At 37.2% G+C, this 22,614-nt stretch overlaps 3 protein-coding genes across 5 annotated transcripts; 2 read left to right on the top strand and 1 right to left on the bottom strand.

The window, feature by feature from the left end:
* Positions 1-611: 611 nt before the first annotated feature.
* Positions 612-5,672, top strand: LOC103930636 (presenilin-like protein At2g29900). Of its 3 annotated transcripts, XM_048587827.1 has the most exons (4): positions 2,018-2,337; positions 3,273-3,397; positions 3,859-4,793; positions 5,290-5,672. In XM_048587827.1, exons 3-4 carry the CDS (start codon positions 3,910-3,912, stop codon positions 5,501-5,503), a joined length of 1,098 nt encoding a protein of 365 aa, XP_048443784.1. In that variant the 5' UTR covers positions 2,018-2,337; positions 3,273-3,397; positions 3,859-3,909; the 3' UTR covers positions 5,504-5,672. The 3 variants fall into 3 exon arrangements, with proteins under 3 accessions (XP_048443783.1, XP_048443784.1, XP_048443785.1); XM_048587826.1 differs by lacking the exon at positions 5,290-5,672 and having other exon boundaries at positions 612-2,337; positions 3,859-3,883; XM_048587828.1 differs by lacking the exon at positions 3,273-3,397.
* Positions 5,673-6,488: 816 nt separating this feature from the next.
* On the top strand, positions 6,489-9,859 carry LOC103930614 (replication protein A 70 kDa DNA-binding subunit B). Its single transcript, XM_009339976.3, has 12 exons — positions 6,489-6,726; positions 6,934-7,080; positions 7,170-7,325; positions 7,421-7,598; positions 7,713-7,983; positions 8,064-8,166; positions 8,254-8,378; positions 8,488-8,566; positions 8,664-8,808; positions 8,931-9,091; positions 9,186-9,306; positions 9,414-9,859. The coding sequence occupies exons 1-12, from the start codon at positions 6,596-6,598 to the stop codon at positions 9,609-9,611; spliced, it is 1,815 nt and encodes a 604-aa protein (XP_009338251.2). The 5' UTR covers positions 6,489-6,595; the 3' UTR covers positions 9,612-9,859.
* A 6,711-nt stretch (positions 9,860-16,570) lies between these two features.
* Positions 16,571-20,823, bottom strand: LOC103930605 (glycerophosphodiester phosphodiesterase GDPD6). Its single transcript, XM_009339967.3, has 8 exons — positions 20,621-20,823; positions 19,539-19,720; positions 19,287-19,470; positions 18,969-19,043; positions 18,442-18,551; positions 18,110-18,328; positions 17,837-17,992; positions 16,571-17,140 (listed from the first exon to the last, which is right to left on the bottom strand). Exons 1-8 carry the CDS (start codon positions 20,634-20,636, stop codon positions 16,901-16,903), a joined length of 1,182 nt encoding a protein of 393 aa, XP_009338242.2. The 5' UTR covers positions 20,637-20,823; the 3' UTR covers positions 16,571-16,900.
* Between the last annotated feature and the right edge of the window lie 1,791 nt (positions 20,824-22,614).

The following is a 22,614-nucleotide window of genomic DNA, read 5'->3' as shown; positions in this document are numbered from 1 at the left end:
TATTGTTCAAAAAAAATAAAATAAAATAAAATAAAATAAAATAAAATAAAATGTAGCAAGCCTTCCTTATCTTTTAAAATTGACATAAAATTCTCATTCTAATATTTGCTAAGAAAATCGGAATTGGATCCTTTCCGAGGCAATGCCTCGAGATCCTCCTGACCGGACAACATGGGTCATTGAATTTTGATCCAACAGCTACAATTATTATAACTTTTAGAGGGATTATTTGTTTGTAGTCGTTGGATCAAAATCCAACCGTCTGTATTGTCCGAAGATCCCGAGGCATTGCCTCGGAGAGGATCCAATTCAAAGAAATCAACTAATCACAGGAAAATTGGTAAAATATTAATGTCATCGTTTGAAAAAAGGTCGTGCTATTCATACGTTTATGTTTATTCTCATACCTACAAAATTGATGGGCAAAAATTAACAATAGTGTATATGAAGTAAAAAAACGGTGATAGTACTTTCTTTTAAAAAATTGTTAATTCATTCAATCCGAATAACGAAAATTTAAAAAGTATATGAGAAATAAAAATAGTTGTGTGGATATCGCATTTCTTAAAAAAAAAATAGTAAAAGTCAAAGAGATGTGCGGCTAAGATTGTTTCCCCAACGCCGTCGACCAGTCCAAGCAGTTCTTTCACCGAAACACCTGCGAAACAGTTCTCAGCCTCGACCAAATCTCAAATCCGAAATCCCAAAATCCGCCCCAAGATCCGAAATTGATCCGATTGTCGAACACCCAATGGCCCAAAACCCAAGACCCACAACAGTTCTCGAATCCCTGGGCGAAGAACTGATCAGAATCATCACTCCGGTCTCCGTCTGTATGCTGCTGGTGGTCCTTCTGGTCACTGTCCTCACCGACGATGCTTCATCCTCGTCGGAGACGGTGACCTCAATCGCCACCATTGCGTACGACGAGACCGCCTCGGACTCCTCCTGGGACAAATTCGTAGGTGCCGTCCTAAATTCCCTCGTTTTTGTCGCCGTCGTCACTGTCGTCACGTTCGTTCTGGTGCTCCTTTTTTACCTCAGATGCACCAGGTTCCTCAAAATCTACATGGGTTTTTCGTCTTTTGTTGTTCTGGGTTTCATGGGCGGAGAAATCGCCCTTTTTTTGATTCAGGACTTTAATGTTCCGGTCGATTCGATTACGTTTGTTTTGGTGTTGTTCAATTTTGCTGTTGTTGGGGTTTTGGCGGTGTTCATGTCGAAAATGGCGATTTTCGTGACGCAGGGGTATTTGGTTGTGATTGGAATGCTGGTTGCTTATTGGTTTACGTTGTTGCCTGAGTGGACAACTTGGGTGCTGTTGGTTGCCATGGCATTATATGATCTTGCTGCGGTTTTGTTGCCGGTCGGACCGTTGAGGTTATTGGTGGAGCTGGCAATCTCTAGGGATGAGGAGATTCCGGCTCTTGTTTACGAGGCCAGGCCCGTCACTCCTCATGATTCTCAGGCTAATGTGGGTGAGAGGAGGGTTTGGAGAGATAGGAGAAATGAGAATTCGAGTATTGGGAATGAGAATCCGAATTCAAATTCAAATCTTGGTGAGTTTGGCAATGTTGATAATGATTCGAGTTTGGTTAGAGCCGAAGAGGGGCGGATTCCAGATGGGGATCAAGAGCTATCTGCCCCATTACTCGAGCGTGTAGCGAATGTTCAGCCTCGCAGGCAGGAAGATGTTGTGGCGAGTGAAAGTTTGCTGCTTGAGGGCATCGGATTGGGGTCCTCAGGTTCAATCAAGCTGGGATTGGGAGACTTCATCTTCTACAGTGTTTTAGTCGGGAGGGCGGCAATGTATGATTTTATGACGGTGTATGCGTGTTATCTTGCCATCATAGGTGGCCTTGGAGTTACTCTGATACTGTTAGCTGTGTATCAGAAAGCTTTGCCAGCTCTTCCCGTGTCAATAATGCTCGGCGTACTGTTTTATGTATTGACACGGCTCTTACTCGAAGTTTTTGTTGTACAATGTTCTTTGAACCTCATTATGTTCTAGAAGTGGAAGTTTTATAGCCAAAGATTGATAGGCAGCAGGGGAGCATACTGCGTGACACCGATGATTTCTTGTTGCAACTGGTATATTTCTTTTCCGTGAACTGGCTGCACGTCTGGAATCTATATTGTTTCGTAAAGTTCATTTCAAATAGGGTTAGATTGTGGTTTTGAAGATCCATTGGAGTCCAACACCTGCAAAGTTGGGAGAAGGGAGGATGCCGTATGGATCGGAGCCTCGGAGGAAGCCCGAAGGCCTACATTTGTTTGTACCAATAATATCAAATCTTCGATTGTTTGTTTCAGCTGGATTCAGTTGCATATCGAAAGGTATTGCATTCTCCACGCCCCCTGTATCGATGTTTACATTGATTTTAATCTCGAGCTTTCTTGTGTATATATGAATTTTTCATTCCAAATAGGCTTAATGCTTCGTATTAGCACATCAAATTCAATTCCACTTTGCACCCTAGCATTCTACCTAGCACATAATAAACAAAATAAACCTTACCTTAAATTGAATTTGTACTCGTATTAAAATGACCGCACACATTACTCTTTCGGGGACAAGAACATAGCCAGAACGGAGTTTGATCGTTCAGAACATCATCGGAATGACCAACATTAATATAAAGAATTTTGTGGCACGGCGAATGTTCCATGAATAGTAGGTTTTATGATTGTTTTTGTACAACTTTGAAAAACCGACTAAAAACCGTGAGTAATTTTCTCGAATTGTTTTTGTGAAGCACCTGATTGTTGGATTTTGCCAAAAACTTTCCGCATAAGCATTGTTTAGTGAATTTTTGGACTGAAAAACATAAAAATATTATAGAAAATACTAGCGGGTACTATAACATAGCCAAATCAACTTTAGGGCGACCGTCACACTCAAAATATTTCCCTATACGACGTTGTTAGAGGAGATATAGTTGTCTATTTGCCCTAACTCCGATGAGGACGAAAAGGCTTAGCCCACTCTCCTCTCCCTTAATGTAAATAATATCGCTTGTTCAAAAAAAAAAAAAAAAAATCCGATGAGGACGAAAAGGGAAAATACAGCCTTGGATTGCAAGAAATTAGTAAAGATGGGGACGCGCAATGGAAAGTTGAGAGAGAAAGAAACCCCTAAGTCTAAGCAGGGCCTTATATTTTTCATCTGGTTTCTCTCTCATCCCCTCTGTCCATTTCATTTTTCGGTTTTGTTTTTTCGTTTTTCGATTTTGTTATTTTCTCGAATTTTCAGTCTTACCCATTACTCATAGGTTGCCGTCGACGCGAAACTGAGGCGGCTGATTTTCAGGCCGGTAAGGAATCATCATCGATTTTCCGAAGGCCGGAAGGTTGGCAGTCTCTCTGAGGGCACGTTCATTGGCATTTGGTTTTGCATGTAAGCTTAGTTATTTCTAATGTGTGTTTTCTCATTTGATATTATGAGTCTTGTTATACAATCATGAATTCAAATTTCATGAACGACAATTGTTGAGATATTTATGTTAATCATGTTGAGCATACAATTGGAATTTTCAATTCGGAACACATGTATGAATTTATTCGAATCTTAGGGGGCAACGATCTTAGAATGCATTGTGATTTATGTTTCATATCGAATCAATGAATTCAAGGTTTTATGTCGGTAACAGAAAACCAAAAACTAAAAGCGAAATGGTTACTAGGAGAGCTTGCCTTTTTCGCACAATTTGAGTTGCAAATATCACGAAGAAGCTCTTCATGATCATTCATTCCATATGAAATTCAGTCCCTTAACTTTCGATTAGGTTTATTTGAGATTTTTAACGTATAACAGCGGATTGGTAACCTTATGTTTCTGTTTCGTTTTTCGATTCACAGGAATCCGATGGTTTTGGACTGCCGGAGGTAGAACCAAGACAATTTTTAGTTATGGAATCTGCAGATGATAGAACAAGGTTAAGCACTGCAGCTACAACTCCATGTGAAGTTGATAATGCGGCCAAAGGATTAGGCAGCGGATCAGGCGGATTAGGCTTGTCTGATCAGTTGAATGAGTTGAGGACAGATCCAATTACCGCTCCAGGAGAAGCTAATATTTCTACTGTAAGAGAAAGATTAAGTAACTCTCAGGTATCTGATTGTAATGAAGCCTTTGAATTGGGTGCAAATGCAACCCGTGCCGAGGATTTTGCCGCCTGCGCGGCCACAGATGCTGCGCAGAATGTGCAGCCTACTGATAGACTAGAAGGATCACATTCTCAACCAGCAGATGATGCAAACGATTCAGCAACACAATCTCCGCCTACGCAGATGATGGAGCGGCCAGGCGACCCTGCCTCCTCACCGTATAGGATTCCGGATTATGTGTTTGCTAGGAACAAATCAACAGCCCCATTGGAATGGAGCACTGAATCCAATGAGTCCTTGTTCAGCATTCAGATGGGAAATACGAGTTTTACCAGAGACCAGTTTAACTGGTTGTGTAAATCTGGTGAATTGGGTTTACCTGGTGAGGTAAATTACTTGCCTGGTGGTCCATGCAACATTGACTTCACAAGCAACCAGCCTCCGGCTAAGCAAACTGCACAATCAGCGGAGAATGCTTCCAATAAGTTAAGCACGGTGGTGGAGGAGCCGAGTCTGATGAGGGTAACTGAAGAGAAAGCTGCGGAAACCATGAGAGAAGTTCTAAGGGAAAATGCAGTGAATCATGAGAAAGAGAAGTCAACCACCGCCCGTGAGGGCGGCAAGTATCACTCGGCTCGCCTCTCTCATGCTTCGGATGGAAGTACAAGATCTTTTGCATTCCCAATGTAAGTTGCTGCCTTCCCATCTTAGTAAAATTTAAGGTTAAAACATATTTTTGATCAATGTAGTGTTCACAAAGTTACACTCGCCACTGCATTTTGAGTTGCGTCGAATCAGGTCCTTGTAGTTTGCAAACTGTTCTGACTTAAGGACATTTGTCAACTTACGTTGATTTCTTGTCCAAAATCCGTCAAATTTACTCTCCTCTGTGTCGCGTATGTGACGGATTGGGACAAGAAATTAACGGAAGTTGATGAGCGTCCTCGTGTTGGAACAAGTTGCAAACTACAGGGACCAAACGACACAGTCCACAATACCGGGACAATGTAGAACGTTGTCAAAACTACCAAGGACTGAAATCGTGTCTCAGACAATGGCGGAAATAGCCTTAAATGCGCCGTTCAAACAATCTCACCAGAACAAAACCCTACTTGCAACTACGTACTTTTGCACGTTTGCATGTTTGAGCAAACATCTGAACCTTGTTTTTGTTCCATGAAGATTGTTAGGGGACATAAATGTTTCGCTACGGGGAGAAGGAACGAAACACAAGCACCAATCGGGGTCAACGCGAACGTCGCAGCGAGAATCGCAGCCACAAACACCAAAAGAAACACCGAATGCGTCGTCTCCGGCCTCAAAACCAACCCCAATTGTACCCAAGTGCGGCTGGGGGCTGTCTTGCTTCTCTTGTTGCCCATCATGCTGTACTTAGAAGAAAAAGTTCTTTAACATTTTCTCTCCTTGGAGTTGTATGTGAGGTTAATATGTTTTTTTTTTCTTTTCAGAATTTATGTTAGATTAATTAAATTAATTATTTAGGTATTTCCAATAGGGAATGTAAATATTTGATCCATGGTAATGCAAGACGTCGCCATGTTCCATTTTTTTGTGTTCTTTTATTGCAATTATTAGGCGGAATGAGGTTGGGGAGTTTGAAACTATTACAATAATTTAGGGGACAGAGATTTTTGAACTCGAGACGCAGAGATAAAAACTCAACATTGTACTCACTAGCATATTGGAATTGGACCACATGTTCATACCATCAGTGTTTAAAATATCGATATAAGAATATGACCAATTGTTTTCGACGGAAATTTGGTTGAGTAAATCAACTAATTCAGGTTTAATCAAAATTAGAGAAAAATTTCTCAAAAAAATTCAAAAGTTTAAAATTTGCAGCGTTCCGGAAAAATATATGTAGTTAATTCGTATATATCATCGATATATTGAATTTCCTATTTGTATTTCACCCTATTTCCATGTCGACCCTTGATTTTTCGAATATTCCGACAAAAATATTGACAATTTCGTGGACAAAATGATTTACGGTGGAAAAATTCAAGGGATCACTTCCATTGATTTTCATTGACAGAAATTAAAATAAGGAGTTATGACAATTTCAGAGACCATTTTAGCTGTAACGTCAAACTCAAATAACGTCGTGGATCCAGTTGTTTACAAGGCCCGCAGTTTTATAGTCCAACTCCAATCCAAAGCCGTTAGCCCAAAAACAATGGGAGGATAAAATGGTAAAAGAACGAAACGATATCGAACGCGCGGGGGCGCCAAGTCAACAAAAGTCAAACCAAAAAACCCACCAAAGCTAAATTCGCGCCAAAAAAAGATTTAAAAAAACCACGAAAATCTCCCGCCGAAATAAAAACCCCTTAAAAACTCACAACGCACACAGATACTCTCGTATCGTATCTCGCCACCTCCATCCGCCTTCATCATTTCTAGAGAGAGAAACAAGAGAGAGAGAGAGAGAGAGAGAGGAGAGAGAGAGAGAGAGAGAGAGAGAATGGCGAAGTTAATGCCGACACCAGATGCGATTTCGACCATCTTGGCGAACAAGTCGCCGGACGAGTCGGTTGAGCTGCCGGAGATAGTGGTCCAGGTCTCCGATCTTATCCCTAGGGGAAAATCTTTCATGTGAGCTTTGCTTTCTCTGTTTGGTCTTCCCTTTTCTCGCTTTCTTTTCTTTGTGGGTTTTTATTTAGGGTTTTCTAGATCTGGTTGCTGTCTTCAATTTTTTTTGGGAATTTAAGTTTTGGGTTTTGTAAAATGAGTCTTGATTAGTTTCGAACGTGGAAATTTTGGGTGTGATCGAGCTTTTGTGTTTGTAATATGGTGTTCTAGGTTTACTGCTACTGATGGAAATGCGAAGCTAAAGGGGATGCTTTCCTCGAGGCTGGGTCCCCAGGTCACATCTGGGGAGATTCAGAATCTGGGTCTCATTCGCGTTCTCGGTTATTCTGTTAATTTCAATCCAAACTTGTCTGAAAAGTAAGCGTTTCGATTTGATTCCCTATGTCTGTCCCTCTTTTGAAATATTGTGAATGTAAGTGTTGATGTTTTTGCTTTGCTGTTTTCAGTTATCTGCTTGTAACAAAATGTGATGTAGTTTCGGCTGCACTTGAGGCGGAGGTGAAAAATGAGGTGAAAAAAGAAGATGTTGGGATTATCTTGAAGCCCAAGCAAGAAATGGCATCGAAATCTGTTGCCCAAATTGTGCATGAGCAGGCTGGGAAGTAAGTGGTTTCGTTTTGCTGCCAATCAGTTGTGACTATTTGAATTTATAATTGTGTATGTGTTGATAGTTTGATTTTATATGAATTGATTCCAGTATGGCTCCGTCTGCGAGAATGGCTATGACACGAAGGGTTCACCCGCTTGTTTCCTTGAACCCTTACCAAGGAATTTGGACCATAAAGGTTCGTGTTACAAACAAGGGTACGATGCGTACATACAAGAACGCTAGAGGTGAAGGTTGCGTCTTCAATGTGGAGTTAACAGATGAAGATGTAAGCCAAAGACTCGTTTGATTTTGTTGGCGTTCTTCCAGTTTCCCAATTCTAATTGCTTAATGTATAGTGTGGTGATTCTTATGTAATGTAAATTTGTTTGTGTTTGTTTAGGGAACACAAATTCAAGCAACAATGTTTAATGAAGCTGCAAAGAAGTTCTTTGAAAAGTTTGAGTTAGGAAAGGTTTATTACATTTCAAAGGGGTCTCTGAGGGTTGCTAACAAGCAGTTTAAGACAGTGCAAAATGATTATGAAATGACATTAAATGAGTATTCTGAGGTGGAAGAAGCTAGCAATGAAGCGGCTTTTGTTCCCGAAACAAAATTCAATTTTGTTCCAGTTGATATGTTGGGTCCCCATGTTAATGGAAAGGAGCTTGTGGGTAAGCAACCCACTCCGAGAATCTGTTTTCGATGTGTGTTTTCTGTTTTCTCAATTACTCATATCTGATTCATATCCCAGATGTTATTGGAGTTGTTCAAAATGTGTCTCCTACAATGAGCATTAGAAGGAAGATCAACAATGAGAGTATTCCAAAGCGTGATATCACCATTGCTGATGATACGTAAGCTTACAACACTTGTCGAGTAGCTGACTACACTTTTCCATATGTTAATGCTGTGTATTGAAACAATTTGTATTTGAACTGCAGGAAGAAGACAGTTGTGGTTGCTCTGTGGGGTGAGCTTGCAACTAGTGTAGGCCAGCAATTGCTTGACATCGCTGATCAATCTCCGATAGTCGCTATCAAGTCCCTCAAAGTTGGAGACTTCCAAGGTAGCCTAAAAGTTCATACAATAACATCGCAACGAATTTATGCATTCTTGAAAAACAAACGACTATCAAAGTTCCCGTTTTTTATGTACTCTTTTATATATTGTTGCAGGTGTGTCATTGTCAACACTGAGCAGGAGCACAATATTGGTAAATCCAGAGTCACCTGAAGCAAAGAAGTTGCGGTCCTGGTAAGTTATTCTCCATCAGGATTTTACCTTTATTTTATCTCCATATGATTAAGTTTTCTCATAGCTGAAATAATGATAAAATTGACTTAATTGACAGGTATGATTCTGAAGGTAGAGTTGCTTCATTGGCCTCTGTTGGCTCTGGTATGAGCCCATTAGCCAAGAGTGGAGGAAGGTCCATGTACTCTGACAGAGTCACCCTGTCTCATATATCCGAGGACCCGTCCTTGGGTGAGGATAAGGTATATATACAATATCTACAGCTCTTAATTGCATACGAATCTTCAGTTAAGTAAATTTTGCAGTCTCAAAACTAATTAGTGAATTGTGATTGAACTGAATATTTTGTTTTGGTCATATGCAGCCTGTTTTTTTCAGTGTTAAAGCGTTCATAAGTTCGATCAGGCCTGATCAGGCAATGTGGTACCGTGCTTGCAAAACTTGCAACAAGAAGGTGACTGAAGCTATTGGTTCTGGATACTGGTGTGAAGGGTGCCAGAAAAATGATGAAGAATGCAGTTTAAGGTAAAATACAGTTCGATATTTCATGACAAGGATGCTATTGGTGTTTGAATACAGATTCCCAACTTCTCTTATATCCATTTTGTTCTCTTTCCAGGTATATATCAGTTGCAAGAGTTACTGATGTAAGTGGGGAAACATATCTTTCGCTGTTCAATGACGAAGCTGAGAGTGTCATCGGGTGCTCTGCAGATGAACTGGACAGATTGAAATCACAGGTATATGTTTACAATTCACTTCAGTGTGCTTATTACACATGATTAACTCAACCATGAAAAAATAGCAGCTGGTTTCTAATTTTTGAAACTTTTACATTTTGTTTCAGGACGGAGACGACAATGAATTCCAACAAAAACTGAAAGAAGCAACTTGGGTTCCTCATCTTTTTAGGGTCAGTGTTACCCTGAATGAGTACAATAACGAGAAGCGGAAGAGGATAACTGCCAGGGCTGTTGCTCCGGTTGATTTTGCTGCTGAATCGAGGTTTTTGCTTGAAGAGATATCGAAGATGAAGGCCTCATAAGTTAACGGTAGTAGAAGGATGGTGAAGAATGAAATGGGTGTCTAGGCTGATGTAACTTTAATCTCTTTGATTTAGGGTTCTGCATGTTTGGGGAAGGGCAGTTGGGATTAATTGCAGATGTTGGTTCTAAACACCATGAAAAATGCCTGATAGTGTTGATCTAGTTGTATAGATGCACGTCTTTTATAATCCTTTATTCCTTTGTTTGATTCACATTTTTCTATGGATGCTGATAAGTTCACTGTGAATGATTTACTGATGGTAATTTAATCCGTCAAATCCGATCCCTGCAAGTAATCGATTCGAATGATTTGTTTTCAGGCATAAAATTTTGGGTATTTTACGGTTATAGGTAATTGTCGGTTAAATTTTTCGGTTTCGGGTTTGGTTATGGTTATTGGGGTGCCCCCCTAAATCCATAACCGGAAATGAATCATTTCATCTATGAATAAAAAAAATATAAATATTTATTATATGGAAAGGGGTTGTTAATAATCATGCATTATTATATATGAAATTAATTATCTACTTTTATATCATTAATAATAGGAATTATATGCTTATAATTTTCAAGAGTGTAAATGATTTTTAGGAAAACTAATGAAAATGGTTTGAAAACTTTAAGTTTTAATTACAAGAACAAAATAAAAGGTAAAGTAAATAGTACAAGGATTGACTTTTTAGTGTAAAAATATAGTTTTTTGTTAAAATGAACAGTATTGCGGACTTTTCATTAAAACTCTCATGTTTTTTAGTAATATAAAATTTTAATATTACTTATTGGATGCATTGTATCAATTGTATTAATAATACCAATTTATTTAATATCTTTTTTTTTTTAATATTCTTCATTTAGTTAATAATATAAATATCATAATGGGGAAAACCATTCCCCGATCAAAAATCCGTCACCTAATGGGTTCGGTTATGGGGAAAACTCGTTCGGGGATTCTACGGGTTCGGGTTCGGGAAAAATAAATGGGTTCGGGTATGAGGATTAGGGATAGGCAAATACCCATTGGTTATGGGTAACTGCGGTTATCCGCCCATTTAAATCTGACGGTTACGATTATGGGTAACTGTTTAGATAAATAAACAACCCGTGAAATTTAAATGGATGGTTATAGGTGTTACCTGCGGTTATTTAACCGTTTATTTTAATATATGTAAAACTAAAAAAAAAAAAAGTTTCTAACTAGGTTTAGTATCCCGATATATATTTGGTTATAAAGGGTAATATAATATATATATATATATATATATTAATGCCTCACTTGAAAGAAAAATATAGTCGATAGTAAGGACTAATGTTTAATATATGTGATTGAATGTGCTAAAGCATTAAAGTGTTTGACAATTTTGTTTTTGAGTCTTTTGAAGTTTTGACCAATTCAAGATAATGATTACCTTAAGCATTTAGAAACATGTTATTATTAAATGATGCGTACCTGTATATATTACTAGAGTTGTTAGAGATTGAAGTGAAACGGGAGCCATGTATTATTCTGTTTATTTTCTTCACTAGTATCAGATAAGAGAAATGAATGTAGAGAGGGACAAATGAGGAAAACATGATTATTACTTTCTGCTTTTCATCTTTTTGTACTACCCATACGATACAAGCATACGTCTCTTTTAATGCATGTAAAAGGCTTGCACACCAAAACAATAAAAACCAAAGTTCTACTATTTAAGCAATATAATTTTGACTTCTATTCTTCCACTTTCCACCCTTAGTCATATGTGATTGTTTTCTTTATGTGGGCATTCAAACCAATTTCATAACATAAATCATTACTTGAGTTTTATAGTCTCAACAACTACTAATGTTAGTGAGAAACAATTCAAGAATTAATTACAAAAACAAAAAAGCACAACTTTGTATTACTTGTAGGCAAGTAACCCCATTATTTTTCTTAAAAAAGACACAAGGTACGGAGAAATATCATTACAGTAATTCCCAAGCCTATCTTTTCTCTTTATGCAGCTACACCCCTCTCTCTTCTTCAGTTAAATTTAGGCCACAACGCATTGTTAAACACGCTCCTGACACTGAGCTAAGGAACTGAATGCTTGTTTACTACAAAGCTTGTTCACAATATTCATCAAGCAATCCAAGTAATCTATAAAACATGGTTTCAATTTCGATATTTTTTCAGCAATGGTTGCATGAAACATTCATCATGAAGTATGAACTCTAATTTTACGTTTTTTTTTTTCAAATTAGTAGATTCAACTTAAATTTATTGTTCTTATAATTGTGGTGAATTGAATATGCGTGAATAAGAGAAGAAAAAAAATGGGATTTTTCAAGGGAATTGTTATTGGCATTCCAAAAATCTCATTCTACACTCCAAACTTTCTATATTTGAAAAAAAAATACACTTGTGAGGAGTGTAGAATGAGATTTTAGAATGCATAACACGTCCTTTTTCAAACGACACTACGCATGAGAGCCGCAGCCTGAAGCCGTGCTACCTGAGCCACCAAGTCGTTCCTGCTCCAAAACTCTAAGGTCCAAAACAAAGCCGTTTTGCATCACCTTTTTTACGGACCTGGGCTGCCTGCAGTCGACCCGCAATCCAATTAGGCATATGCACCAAACCGTTCCCACTTGTTTTTTTTTCTTTTGGGCCTGTGTTTATTTTTGGCTCGCATGAAATAACAAGCCCATGGGTTAGGCCCTTTGTTTTCACTTTTCCTTCTTAGCTCAATAATTGGGTGTATAATAATCTGTTAACCCATTACTTCCTCCTTTGTTGCCAGTAACCCAACAACCACTCCCTTTTGGTCTACAAGCCACGGACAACCCCATATTTTGGGTCGTCACTCATTCTTTTCACACATAAGGTCTCGAAGTTATTCCCGTTCACTACATTAGTTCTGTATGTGTTTGTTTGCAGGTATCATGAACCTAGAGTTCGTACTTAAACTCGAACTTGTGCAAGTTTTGAAAATAAGTGCCATAGAAATTCGAAGTTTCGTAAAACAATACATCCGTAAAAATCCGGAGTTCTTGTAGGTGATTTGTTAGGATTACATCTACATGATGCTTTTAAAAACAATTGTAAAATTTAGTTTGTGCAAATTACTTTATTGTCCATAATTTTATTTTGTGATAGAAGATAAAAATGTTTTTTTACCCTCTTATAGTTGACAAAAAAGTTTCATTAATATGTCGTTTAAATTAACTTCTTCCTTACAAATCTATTATGTGTAAATAAACTAACTTGAAATAGGTCCAATTTTATGCAAAGAGATCCTCTCCGGATCATTTCCACCAAATCTACCCAATCAATCAATTCAGGCCCTTAAATTTGATCCAACGGCTACAAATAGGGGCCCCTTTAAAAGTTATAATAACTTTAGTCATTGGACTAAATTTCAAGGGTCCGAATTAGATGATTGGGTGGATTTGGTGGAAGAGATCCAGAAAGGATGTAACATCCCACATCGCCCAGGGGAGTGATCCTTAAATGTATATTCCCATCCCTACCTAGCACGAGGCCTTTTGGGAGCTCACTGGCTTCGTGTTCCATGGGAACTTCGAAGTTAAGTGAGTAGCGCGCGAGAGCATTCCCAGGATGGGTGATCCATCGGGAAGTTCTCGTGTGAGTTCCCAAAAACAAAACCGTGAGGGCGTAGTCAGGGCCCAAAGCGAACAATATCGTGCTACGGTGGTGGAGTGGGCCCAGGAAGTGGTCCCCCCCAGGCCTGGATGTGACAAAGGATCCCTTTCCCAATTTTATGGCCGAACAATTAGTTTAGTCCAATTTTTAGTTATTTTTTTATTTAGGTTCCTGAAGAGAACTCCATGTGTCAGCACTTTTTGTTGTTAGGTTGATACTTTGCATTGTGATTACTATTTTACTTTACTATAGCTATTCAATGGAAAAAGAAAAAAAAGAAAATGATACGATCGGTACTTTGCTAGCAATTGTTGAGGAAACGAATCGCTAAAACGATAGTGACTACAAGCAAAAACAAGTCGCTATCTTCATACCGATCCCTCCCTTTTCAATTTTTTTTTTTCAGTTTTTTTTAATTTTTAATTTTATTTCTTTTACCATAACAACAAACTATCGTATTTGTGTTTTTCAAAATATATTTTTTCCGTGCAAAATATATTATAATTCATTTTTAAACGCTTGTAATCAATGATTTAAAACCTAAATTTAAAGATATTTTTCTATTTTCTCACTTTAAGAATCAATAAAAAATAGTTTCAGGACCTAATAATCGGTAGGATCACACCCAAAGGTTTTGCACAAAAAACAGTGTGCTATAAGCCAAAGTTAGAGTCTAGTTTAGTCCAACTTTTAGTTATTTTTTTATTTAGGTTCATAAATAGAACTCCATGTGTCAGCACTTTTTGTTGTTAGGTTGATACTTTGCATTGTGATTACTATTTTACTCTACTATAGCTATTCAATGGAAAAAGAAAAAAAAGAAAATGATACGATCGGTACTTTGCTAGCAATTGTTGAGGAAACGAATCGCTAAAAAGATAGCGACTAAAAGCAAAAACAAGTCGCTATCTTCATACCGATCCCTCCCTTTTCAAATTTTTTTTTTCAGTTTTTTTTTTAATTTTTAATTTTATTAATGTTTATTTTATTTCTTTTACCATAACAACAAACTATCATATTCGTGTTTTTCAAAATATATTTTTTCCGTGCAAAATATATTATAATTCATTTTTAAACGCTTGTAATCAATGATTTAAAACCTAAATTTAAAGATATTTTTCTATTTTCTCACTTTAAGAATCAATAAAAAATAGTTTCAGGACCTAATAATCGGTAGGATCACACCCAAAGGTTTTGCACAAAAAACAGTGTGCTATAAGCCAAAGTTAGAGTCTAGTTTAGTCCAATTTTTAGTTATTTTTTTATTTAGGTTCATGAATAGAACTCCATGTGTCAGCACTTTTTGTTGTTAGGTTGATACTTTGCATTGTGATTACTATTTTACTCTATTATAGCTATTCAATGGAAAAAGAAAAAAAAAGAAAATGATACGATCGGTACTTTGTTAGCAATTGTTGAGGAAACGAATCGCTAAAAAGATAGCGACTATAAGCAAAAAAGAGTCGCTAGATTCATACCGATCCCTCCCTTTTCAAATTTTTTTTTTCAGTTTTTTTTTTAATTTTTAATTTTATTAATGTTAATTTTATTTCTTTTACCATAACAACAAACTATCATATTCGTGTTTTTCAAAATATATTTTTTCCGTGCAAAATATATTATAATTCATTTTTAAACGCGCGGAATATAATCCCAAAGTACCCCAAAGACTCAATTATAGTAAATCAAGAAGGTGGTAAGACCCTCTATTTTCTCACTTTAAGAATCAATAAAAAATAGTTTCAGGACCTAATAATCGGTAGGATCACACCCAAAGGTTTTGCACAAAAAACAGTGTGCTATAAGCCAAAGTTAGAGTCATTCTATTCGTACCACATATTTCCTAAAATTAATTTAGGACATTTCCGAAATTTCGGACACCTATAAATCTCTTGGGGGCCCTCGCTATTAGCTATATTATTTTTCTATTTTTTTTTCAACTCAGGTACCCTATTAGTCGGCATAAATCCAGATTTCAACTGATCTTTTGCAATCTAAACTACCTATTATATAAGTACTTTTATAGTCTAAACTACATGTCATATAAGTACTTGTACAAGCTAAACTACCTATCATATTATAATATTAGTCGGCATTAACTTAGATTTCAACTGATCTTTTATAATCTAAACTACCTATTATATAAGTATTTTTACAGTCTGAACTACCTGCCGTATAAGTACTTGTACAAGCTAAACTACCTATCGTATTGTAACTACCTATCATGGTGGAATAAGTAATTTTACATGATTCTAACAGTAAGACGTAGGCCTCCATCTTGGTAATGTTAAAAGCCCCTGAAGCTAACACAATCAATGTCAAAAGCCTCTTGAGCAATTACTTACATAAGACAAACAACGTATAATGCTCACGAATCATGTAACAAATACCAGCAAAAATGAAGCTTACTGTTGTAAATGACTCAAAGAAAACATATAAAATTACTTATATTTCTCATAGTTTCATGCGAATTCAAATTCAAATTTGGATACTAATCTGCATGAATTGCGAGGAAAATTCAAAACAAGAGTCGGATAGAGTTTTTGATGAAATGACGAGATTTGATGAGTAACTTTTTTTTTTTTTTTTTAATACAACGATATATTTTGCACTAAAAAAGATGAGAGTTTTTTATGAAATGATGAGATTTGATGTGTAATTTAAAGTTCCATGTTAATTCTGGAAGAGTCATGATAAAACATTCAACGACAGTCGGTGCAATTTTGTTTTCAAATTATGGACACTTTAATTGCTCTACTTATTAGACCCTACCTATGACTGTGCAATACATTAGACCTATATCAAAACATGCGGATCAGGATCCTCTCCTGAGCAAAGGGTGAAGATCCTCCTGACCAAGCCGATCGGGTCGTTGAAATTTTATCAACGGCTACAAACAGGGGACCCCTCTAAAAGTTATAATAATTGTAACCGTTGGATAAAATTTCAACGACCCGATGGGCTTGGTCAGGAGGATCCTCAATTGAGGATAGCACATCTAAATCCAATCTGTCCCGTTGCCATCCCTAATTACAAGCGATAATTCTACTCTAAACTAGACAAGAAGGGTGGGTTTGAACCGGGGATGGGACACAATGGGTTGAAGATGAAGATTTTATCACCACTTGTGAAAGACTTGGAAGGTTCTTACGAAAACACCACTAAGCAGTGAATCTTGCATCTCACCAATAATGGTTTTTCTCACGAGTGCAAGTTGGATTGGAAATTATAAGTTTCACCCGAAAATGGTCCAAAAAGTTTCAACATTTGCACACCCAAATCAAATCCGAAGTTAGAAACTCTAAAATTTGATGATTCGAACAATTAGGATTGAACTTGAACACATATGGAAAATTTCAAAATTCCGAATTGTGATCCAAATATATTGTAAAGTAAACAGAGCTTCCCATCGCCTGTTTTTATCTTTTCCTCAACTGTTCTTGGCCTATCGAAAATGAGGTGAGCACGAAAAACTGAAGCTCGTGCAGATCATTTTGGATCAACAGTGAAATTTGAAGACGAAATTTCAAAGAATTTCACTGAACTGCTTTAACTTGGCATGATACTAACTGAACCGAGAAACGAACTTCTCTAAGCGAATTTTACAGGGCTGTGGTCTGCAGAAATTGATAAAGTGATACCTAAAATGTACTATCGATCTCACGCCTTCTTATAGGGAGAGACCATTGATGCTATTTTGTGCAGTAAACTTGATGCATTCTTGTCATCACTTTCATTTAAGGAGGTCCACTCTTGAAAGTTATGCAGGCTTCCTGTGAAGTCTGTGAAAAGTCCATCGACACCTATCTCGTTAATCCAGTAATTGTACTCCGCGTATGGATCTTGATGAAAGTCCAAGTGCAGGAATACGTTCTCGTTTCTGTATGTGTAGGGGTGCACCTGCATTGGAATTGAAGGAGAAGTAAGAATACGATTTACAGGAATTACGTCCATGCATCTGAAGCATTCATATTTCAGAAGATAAATCGCAGGAAACCAGATTGATGAGAAAAGGAAAAGTTCTTCAGCATCCCATAGTAAATAGTGGAAACAAATTTTCATGCTGCTGATGTATAACTGGATTTTAGAAAGAAAATTATCAACTGGTTCTCTACTCAAGTCATCAATCCGGTCAGTACATTTGTCAAAAGCAACACCTAAGCTATGCAATGTTTGTTTCTGTCGAATCTAAGAGATGCCTTGAATCATACCATCTACATTATTATACGCATCCTAGGGTTCCAAGTGACATCATAGCATCCAACATCCTAACGAGCTGTCGTGCTTGAACAATTACAAATTGGTTTCTCTTATGGTTATCCATTAACCACACCTCTCAGTAACAGATTAGAAAATTAGACTACAGAGAAACGTCTCTGTTTTTTGGTCATTCAACCTTTTGTGAGTAGGTCCTGTCAGGCATGTCACCGTATTCTGGCTTCCCAAATTATAGCAGAGGCAATCAACACAGTACTATACTAATACAGGACAAAAATGCTATGTCGAAGAAAAAGGACTCATGACCATGACTAGATTTTTTTCATAACCCCGTTACTCCAAATAAATCAGATAAGTCTTAACAGAGAAGAAATCTACCTGTAGGTCACGTGCATGGGCTCTGGCGACCAAATCGGTAGGTGTTTGCAAATAATTGTTTACTACAGGAACTATCGTATCCTTCCACGGTCCAATGCCCACCACATAATCTTTAATGTAGTCAAGGTAAGGATCCGAAGTAATTTCCCAATAGGACTGCACATCATAGATTTGAGGTCAGTTAGTGAGGAATTTAAATACTGAAAAGTCAAAGGAAGAACTATATCGCGTAAGTAGTCCAAGGGGAGATAAAACACTAGAAAGAACACACACCTGATTAGTGTCTTGGGTTGGAACAGTAACATCGTCAATTAAGAAGATCTTGGGCAAGTCTGTCAGATTTGATATGTATACAAGTGAAGTTGGAGCAAATGACTGGATAAATGCAGGTTGTTTCAACCAATTTTTTGATAGGTATGAACCCTTGTATCCGTACTTCTTAAGTGTCTCCACAAATCTGTCCTCGAACCTCTTACCATCTGCCCACTTCACCTGTCATAAATTAAAGCATCGGGCAAGTGTCGTGCAAAAGAGCAAAGATATCGGTCAGAATGCTAATCATGTTCTGTGAAACCATTATTTGTATCAGCTTTCAGGATACTTACATGTTGGTTGATCAATACTGGGTTTTTAATCTCCGGATATATTCCAACAACTCTGGGTGCATCCAGTGCGATTGAAATGAACTCTTCAAAAGTAATAATAGGATATTTTCCTGACAAATGCATCAGAAAATGATATCTCAACCATCCTTTATATTTGCATCTATATAAATGAATATCTTATACTCGGAAATAGAACATAAGTTTTTTAATGCAAAAAAATTACGAAAGTGTAGCAATATTTCATATAGCACTTTCGACACAACAACATAGGGAACTAGCACCGTGATTCAAATGGTGAGATGACTCATAGGAAAGCTTAAGCAGATGGTCTAACTAAATGCCCAATCAAGCTCAAAACATAAACTAACAATATCGTACTTGCACGATTTTAAGGCCACAAGATAAAGCTATTAGTGGTTAGAAATCTGATGCTGAAATAAGGTCTCTATCATCAAATAGTCAGCAACAGCAAGTAATAAAAGATGCATGCTAAAATTCAGAGTTATGTACCAGAGATAGGAACTCACCATTATATTGTTGATCCCGAAATGGGTATCTCTGCTTCACTCGTAATGACTTCAGTTCTTTTAGTGTAAAATCAACTGTATACCGTTAAAGTAACTTTTAATTTTGCAGTTGGCAATAAACATATCACAAAAAGAAAGATACAGGTATCAGATTTTGGAAGTAGTGGTAAGCTAACAAAACTTATCAGTTGGGTGCTCAAGTATGGTCAATCGTCAGTTAAAAGAGGGATGTACAAAAATACCCATCGACCCAATGTGATCAACAATCAGTTAGACTAATGATTTAAAAAGTGTAGCACGCAAAGGGGCTTCACATACCAGTAAAAAAACCAGTAGTGTTGACCCCTTGAACTTCATAGGTTCTTTTACGATCTGCAAATTCCTTGTGTTCAGCAACATCAGTTGTGTCATCAAGGGTCACATCATGAAAGCATATAAGAACACCGTCTTTAGAAGATAGGATATCCGTTTCAATGAAGTCTGCACCCTCTTCAATAGCTCTCTGCAAAAATGAATGTTTTAGTATTCATATACTGAGAACAGCTTTTCATCAAGTGAATGAAGTATTACCATGTATGCAGCAGCAGTTTCTTCGGGAATCTCTCCATTTGAACCTCGATGAGCAACGTTGTATGGACGATAAGTTTGTAGAGGCTGTCTATTGGTAGCATCAGCTACTTTACTGGGAAGTGGATAGAATGGCCTTCCAGAACACCCAACAAGGAGCAGTAGGAACACAAAAGGAGCAAAGCCTGTCAAATGCAAAAACACCAAAATTAATATAAATCTCACAGTATTTTTATTTTTCATGATTTGGAGAATAAACATATACGGAGTCTTAACACTATACATACATACAAACCGAAATCAATGTATCGCCATTTGCCATAGAAACTACTCGGTGCCTTGCCACATTTCGAAACCAATCGCCTCATTCAACTAAAAACGCCTACTTATAAATAGCATTCACATAACAACCTGGCATTATACCTACATCATAATTTTGCTAAATTTGGAAACACTCAAGGCAAATTTCCAACTAAAATTCGAACTCCCCAACATGCAAAGGTAGAAAATATCCTCTAAAACCACCAAATTGAATTCAAACAAATCAAATGCAAGCTTCAAACGAATCAAACAGGCCCAATCAAGCAATTGCCAGGGGCAAACAAGACGGAAGAGAAAACCAATATCAGAAGCGTATCAGCCACCACCTAAAAAATAAAGAATCAAACTTTTTTTTACGAAATTGAACAAAACCCAGTAATCATTCACATAAAACCATTGAAAACTCACACGATCAACAATTAAAACTCTAAAAGAAGAGCAAAGATTCAATCTTTGGAGCCAAGTTTGTAGCTTAATTCTACAAAACTGAAGAGAAAAAATAAAACCCAGTAATCATTCACACACAAATATTGCAAAACTCACACGATCAACAATTACAACTCTAAAAAAGTGCAAAAAAATCATTCTTTGGTGCCAAGTTTGCATTTAATTCCAACAAAATTGAAAAAAAAAAAAAAAAAAAAAAAAAAAAACCTGTAATCATGCACATACAAACATTGAAAAAGTCACACCATCACCAGAAAAAAAAAGATGCTAAAATTGGAAGCAAAAATTTAATCGTTGGAGCAAAGTTGGCAGCTTACAGTGGGAGGAAGCCATGGCGTTTTCCAAGCTTCTCTCTACCTACTGCGTTTCCTGGGCTTCTTGAAGAACCAAATGAACAAACAAGCCGCAGAGCTTCTTTTCTAAGGTGGTCGAATCGTATGCGGCCGGGAGTTTTATAACAACGAGGGCTCGGAGAACTCGACGCCATGGATCTAGCTGTAAACCAAGAATATTCCCTCCAACAGATATGATTTCACTTGGAAACTGATTTGGAAGTGACAGATGAGAAAATTTTCGTCCTCAATTTTATTTTTCAAATTATTAATTTTTTAACACATATATTTTATAATTTGTATAATGATACGTGTCGTTTGATGATGTGTTGGATAGGAAGATCTGACACGTGGAGGGTGGGATTGGGGAGTTTATTTAGAAGTTTGGATGATTGGATTGCCGTGGGATTCTAATTTCTAAACTCAGCGGCCAGTTGGCGTTGACTGAATGGTGATTTGTCGTGTGCGGCTTGATATATATACTTCCTTTTGGACATTAACCATGTGAGACGAAGAAGGATTTACCTGACACGGAGACGGTAAGATTGCGGTGTTTCAAATATATCATTTTTTTTGTTATTTATTTTGACTTTTGGACATGATGTGTATGATTGTTTTGTGACGTCAGAATGTTAGACCATCGCGTTAATAATTATACGATGTCTATGTGAGAAAGTTAACTCATACAATAAACTGTAAACGAGTGGTAAATTTGGAATACCATCTTATTTCACGCAAGTACTTTTGTTTGAGACGGGCGATTCTCATATTTTGACATTGTTATCTGGTGTGATTAGTGTGTTTATTTTTTCTTTAATACCATGTTCTATGTTCCTAATATAAAAACTCAATCAAGAAGAAACAAAACCATGAGCTTTTGTTTAAAGGAGTTTAAATGAAAGAGAGCCCAAAAAAAAAATAGAAAATGCAAAGAAGATGAAGAGAATCCAACTACAAAAATGAAAGTCCTCGAACAAGACATCTTCGGATTAAATACAAAACCAGCAAGTTACAAGGTAATCACAAGTCTTCTTGATATCTATGGGTTTGGTGTCCACCATAACCAAGACATGATGAACAATTTGGATGCAACACAAAGCCATCAGGTTACAAGGATAAAATACGTCTCCTGAGCTATCAGTTCGATGATAGTCGAATCCAAGACCTGCTAAACTTCCGATGTAATGTAAAGCCAACAAGTTATACGGCGGCGAGACACTTGCTTGGTATCCATCAATTTGATGCCAGATGAATCCAAGACCTGCTAAACTTTGAAGGTAACACAAAACTAACAAGTTATGAGGAAATTGAAAGTTTGCTTGATGTGCTTATGTCCAAATACAAAAGCTTTAACATCCACGGTTGCATAAAGGACTATATATATGATAATATGGTGTAAACATCGTCATAAAATGAGAGCTAGTTGCTCAAATGAGGGTGTTTATCTTTTAATTACCGGAAACTTTAACCCCTTCGAAGGGCTGATATGTTTTGTATTGGCCACTGGCTCCCTTTGGGAGGGCAAAGTATCAACGTATTCTGCTCCTGCATGGAATTAAACTGCAGGTGTTTCAATCGGAAACGATCAAGTTGTCTCCAATGTTATTGTTCATGTTGCTACTCTACTGTGTAAAAATTATGCAGAAGCAGTTTTTACTTTTACGTAGAACGAGTACTTTTTAGAATACTTGGAATTAACTTTCCAAAAACAAATTAACAGATGTTGTGGAAAGGCAGAATGATGCATCATGCATACTGCTTTTGTTAAGAGAAATCATGAGATATCTAAGACAAGCCTGCCACAAACCATTTCTAGTCACAAGAACGAAGGACGGTCATGAACCATTTCATGTCATTTGCAAGTTCCATGGAACAGTAAAGGTTAGGAAGATCACTCACTTAGACGTTACACGTAACTATAGAGATGAAAATTTTGATTTTGTCCGTGTGCAATCAGAATCAGCTCCTATATATTAGGC

The sequence above is a fragment of a genome, unplaced genomic scaffold, assembly GCF_019419815.1.
Source record: "Pyrus x bretschneideri cultivar Hongxiangsu unplaced genomic scaffold, Pyrus_bretschneideri_v1 Contig27, whole genome shotgun sequence".
NCBI lineage: Eukaryota > Viridiplantae > Streptophyta > Magnoliopsida > Rosales > Rosaceae > Pyrus > Pyrus x bretschneideri.
The sequence above is the reverse complement of the archived record's forward strand: the minus strand, read 5'-3'. Positions and strand labels throughout refer to the sequence as shown.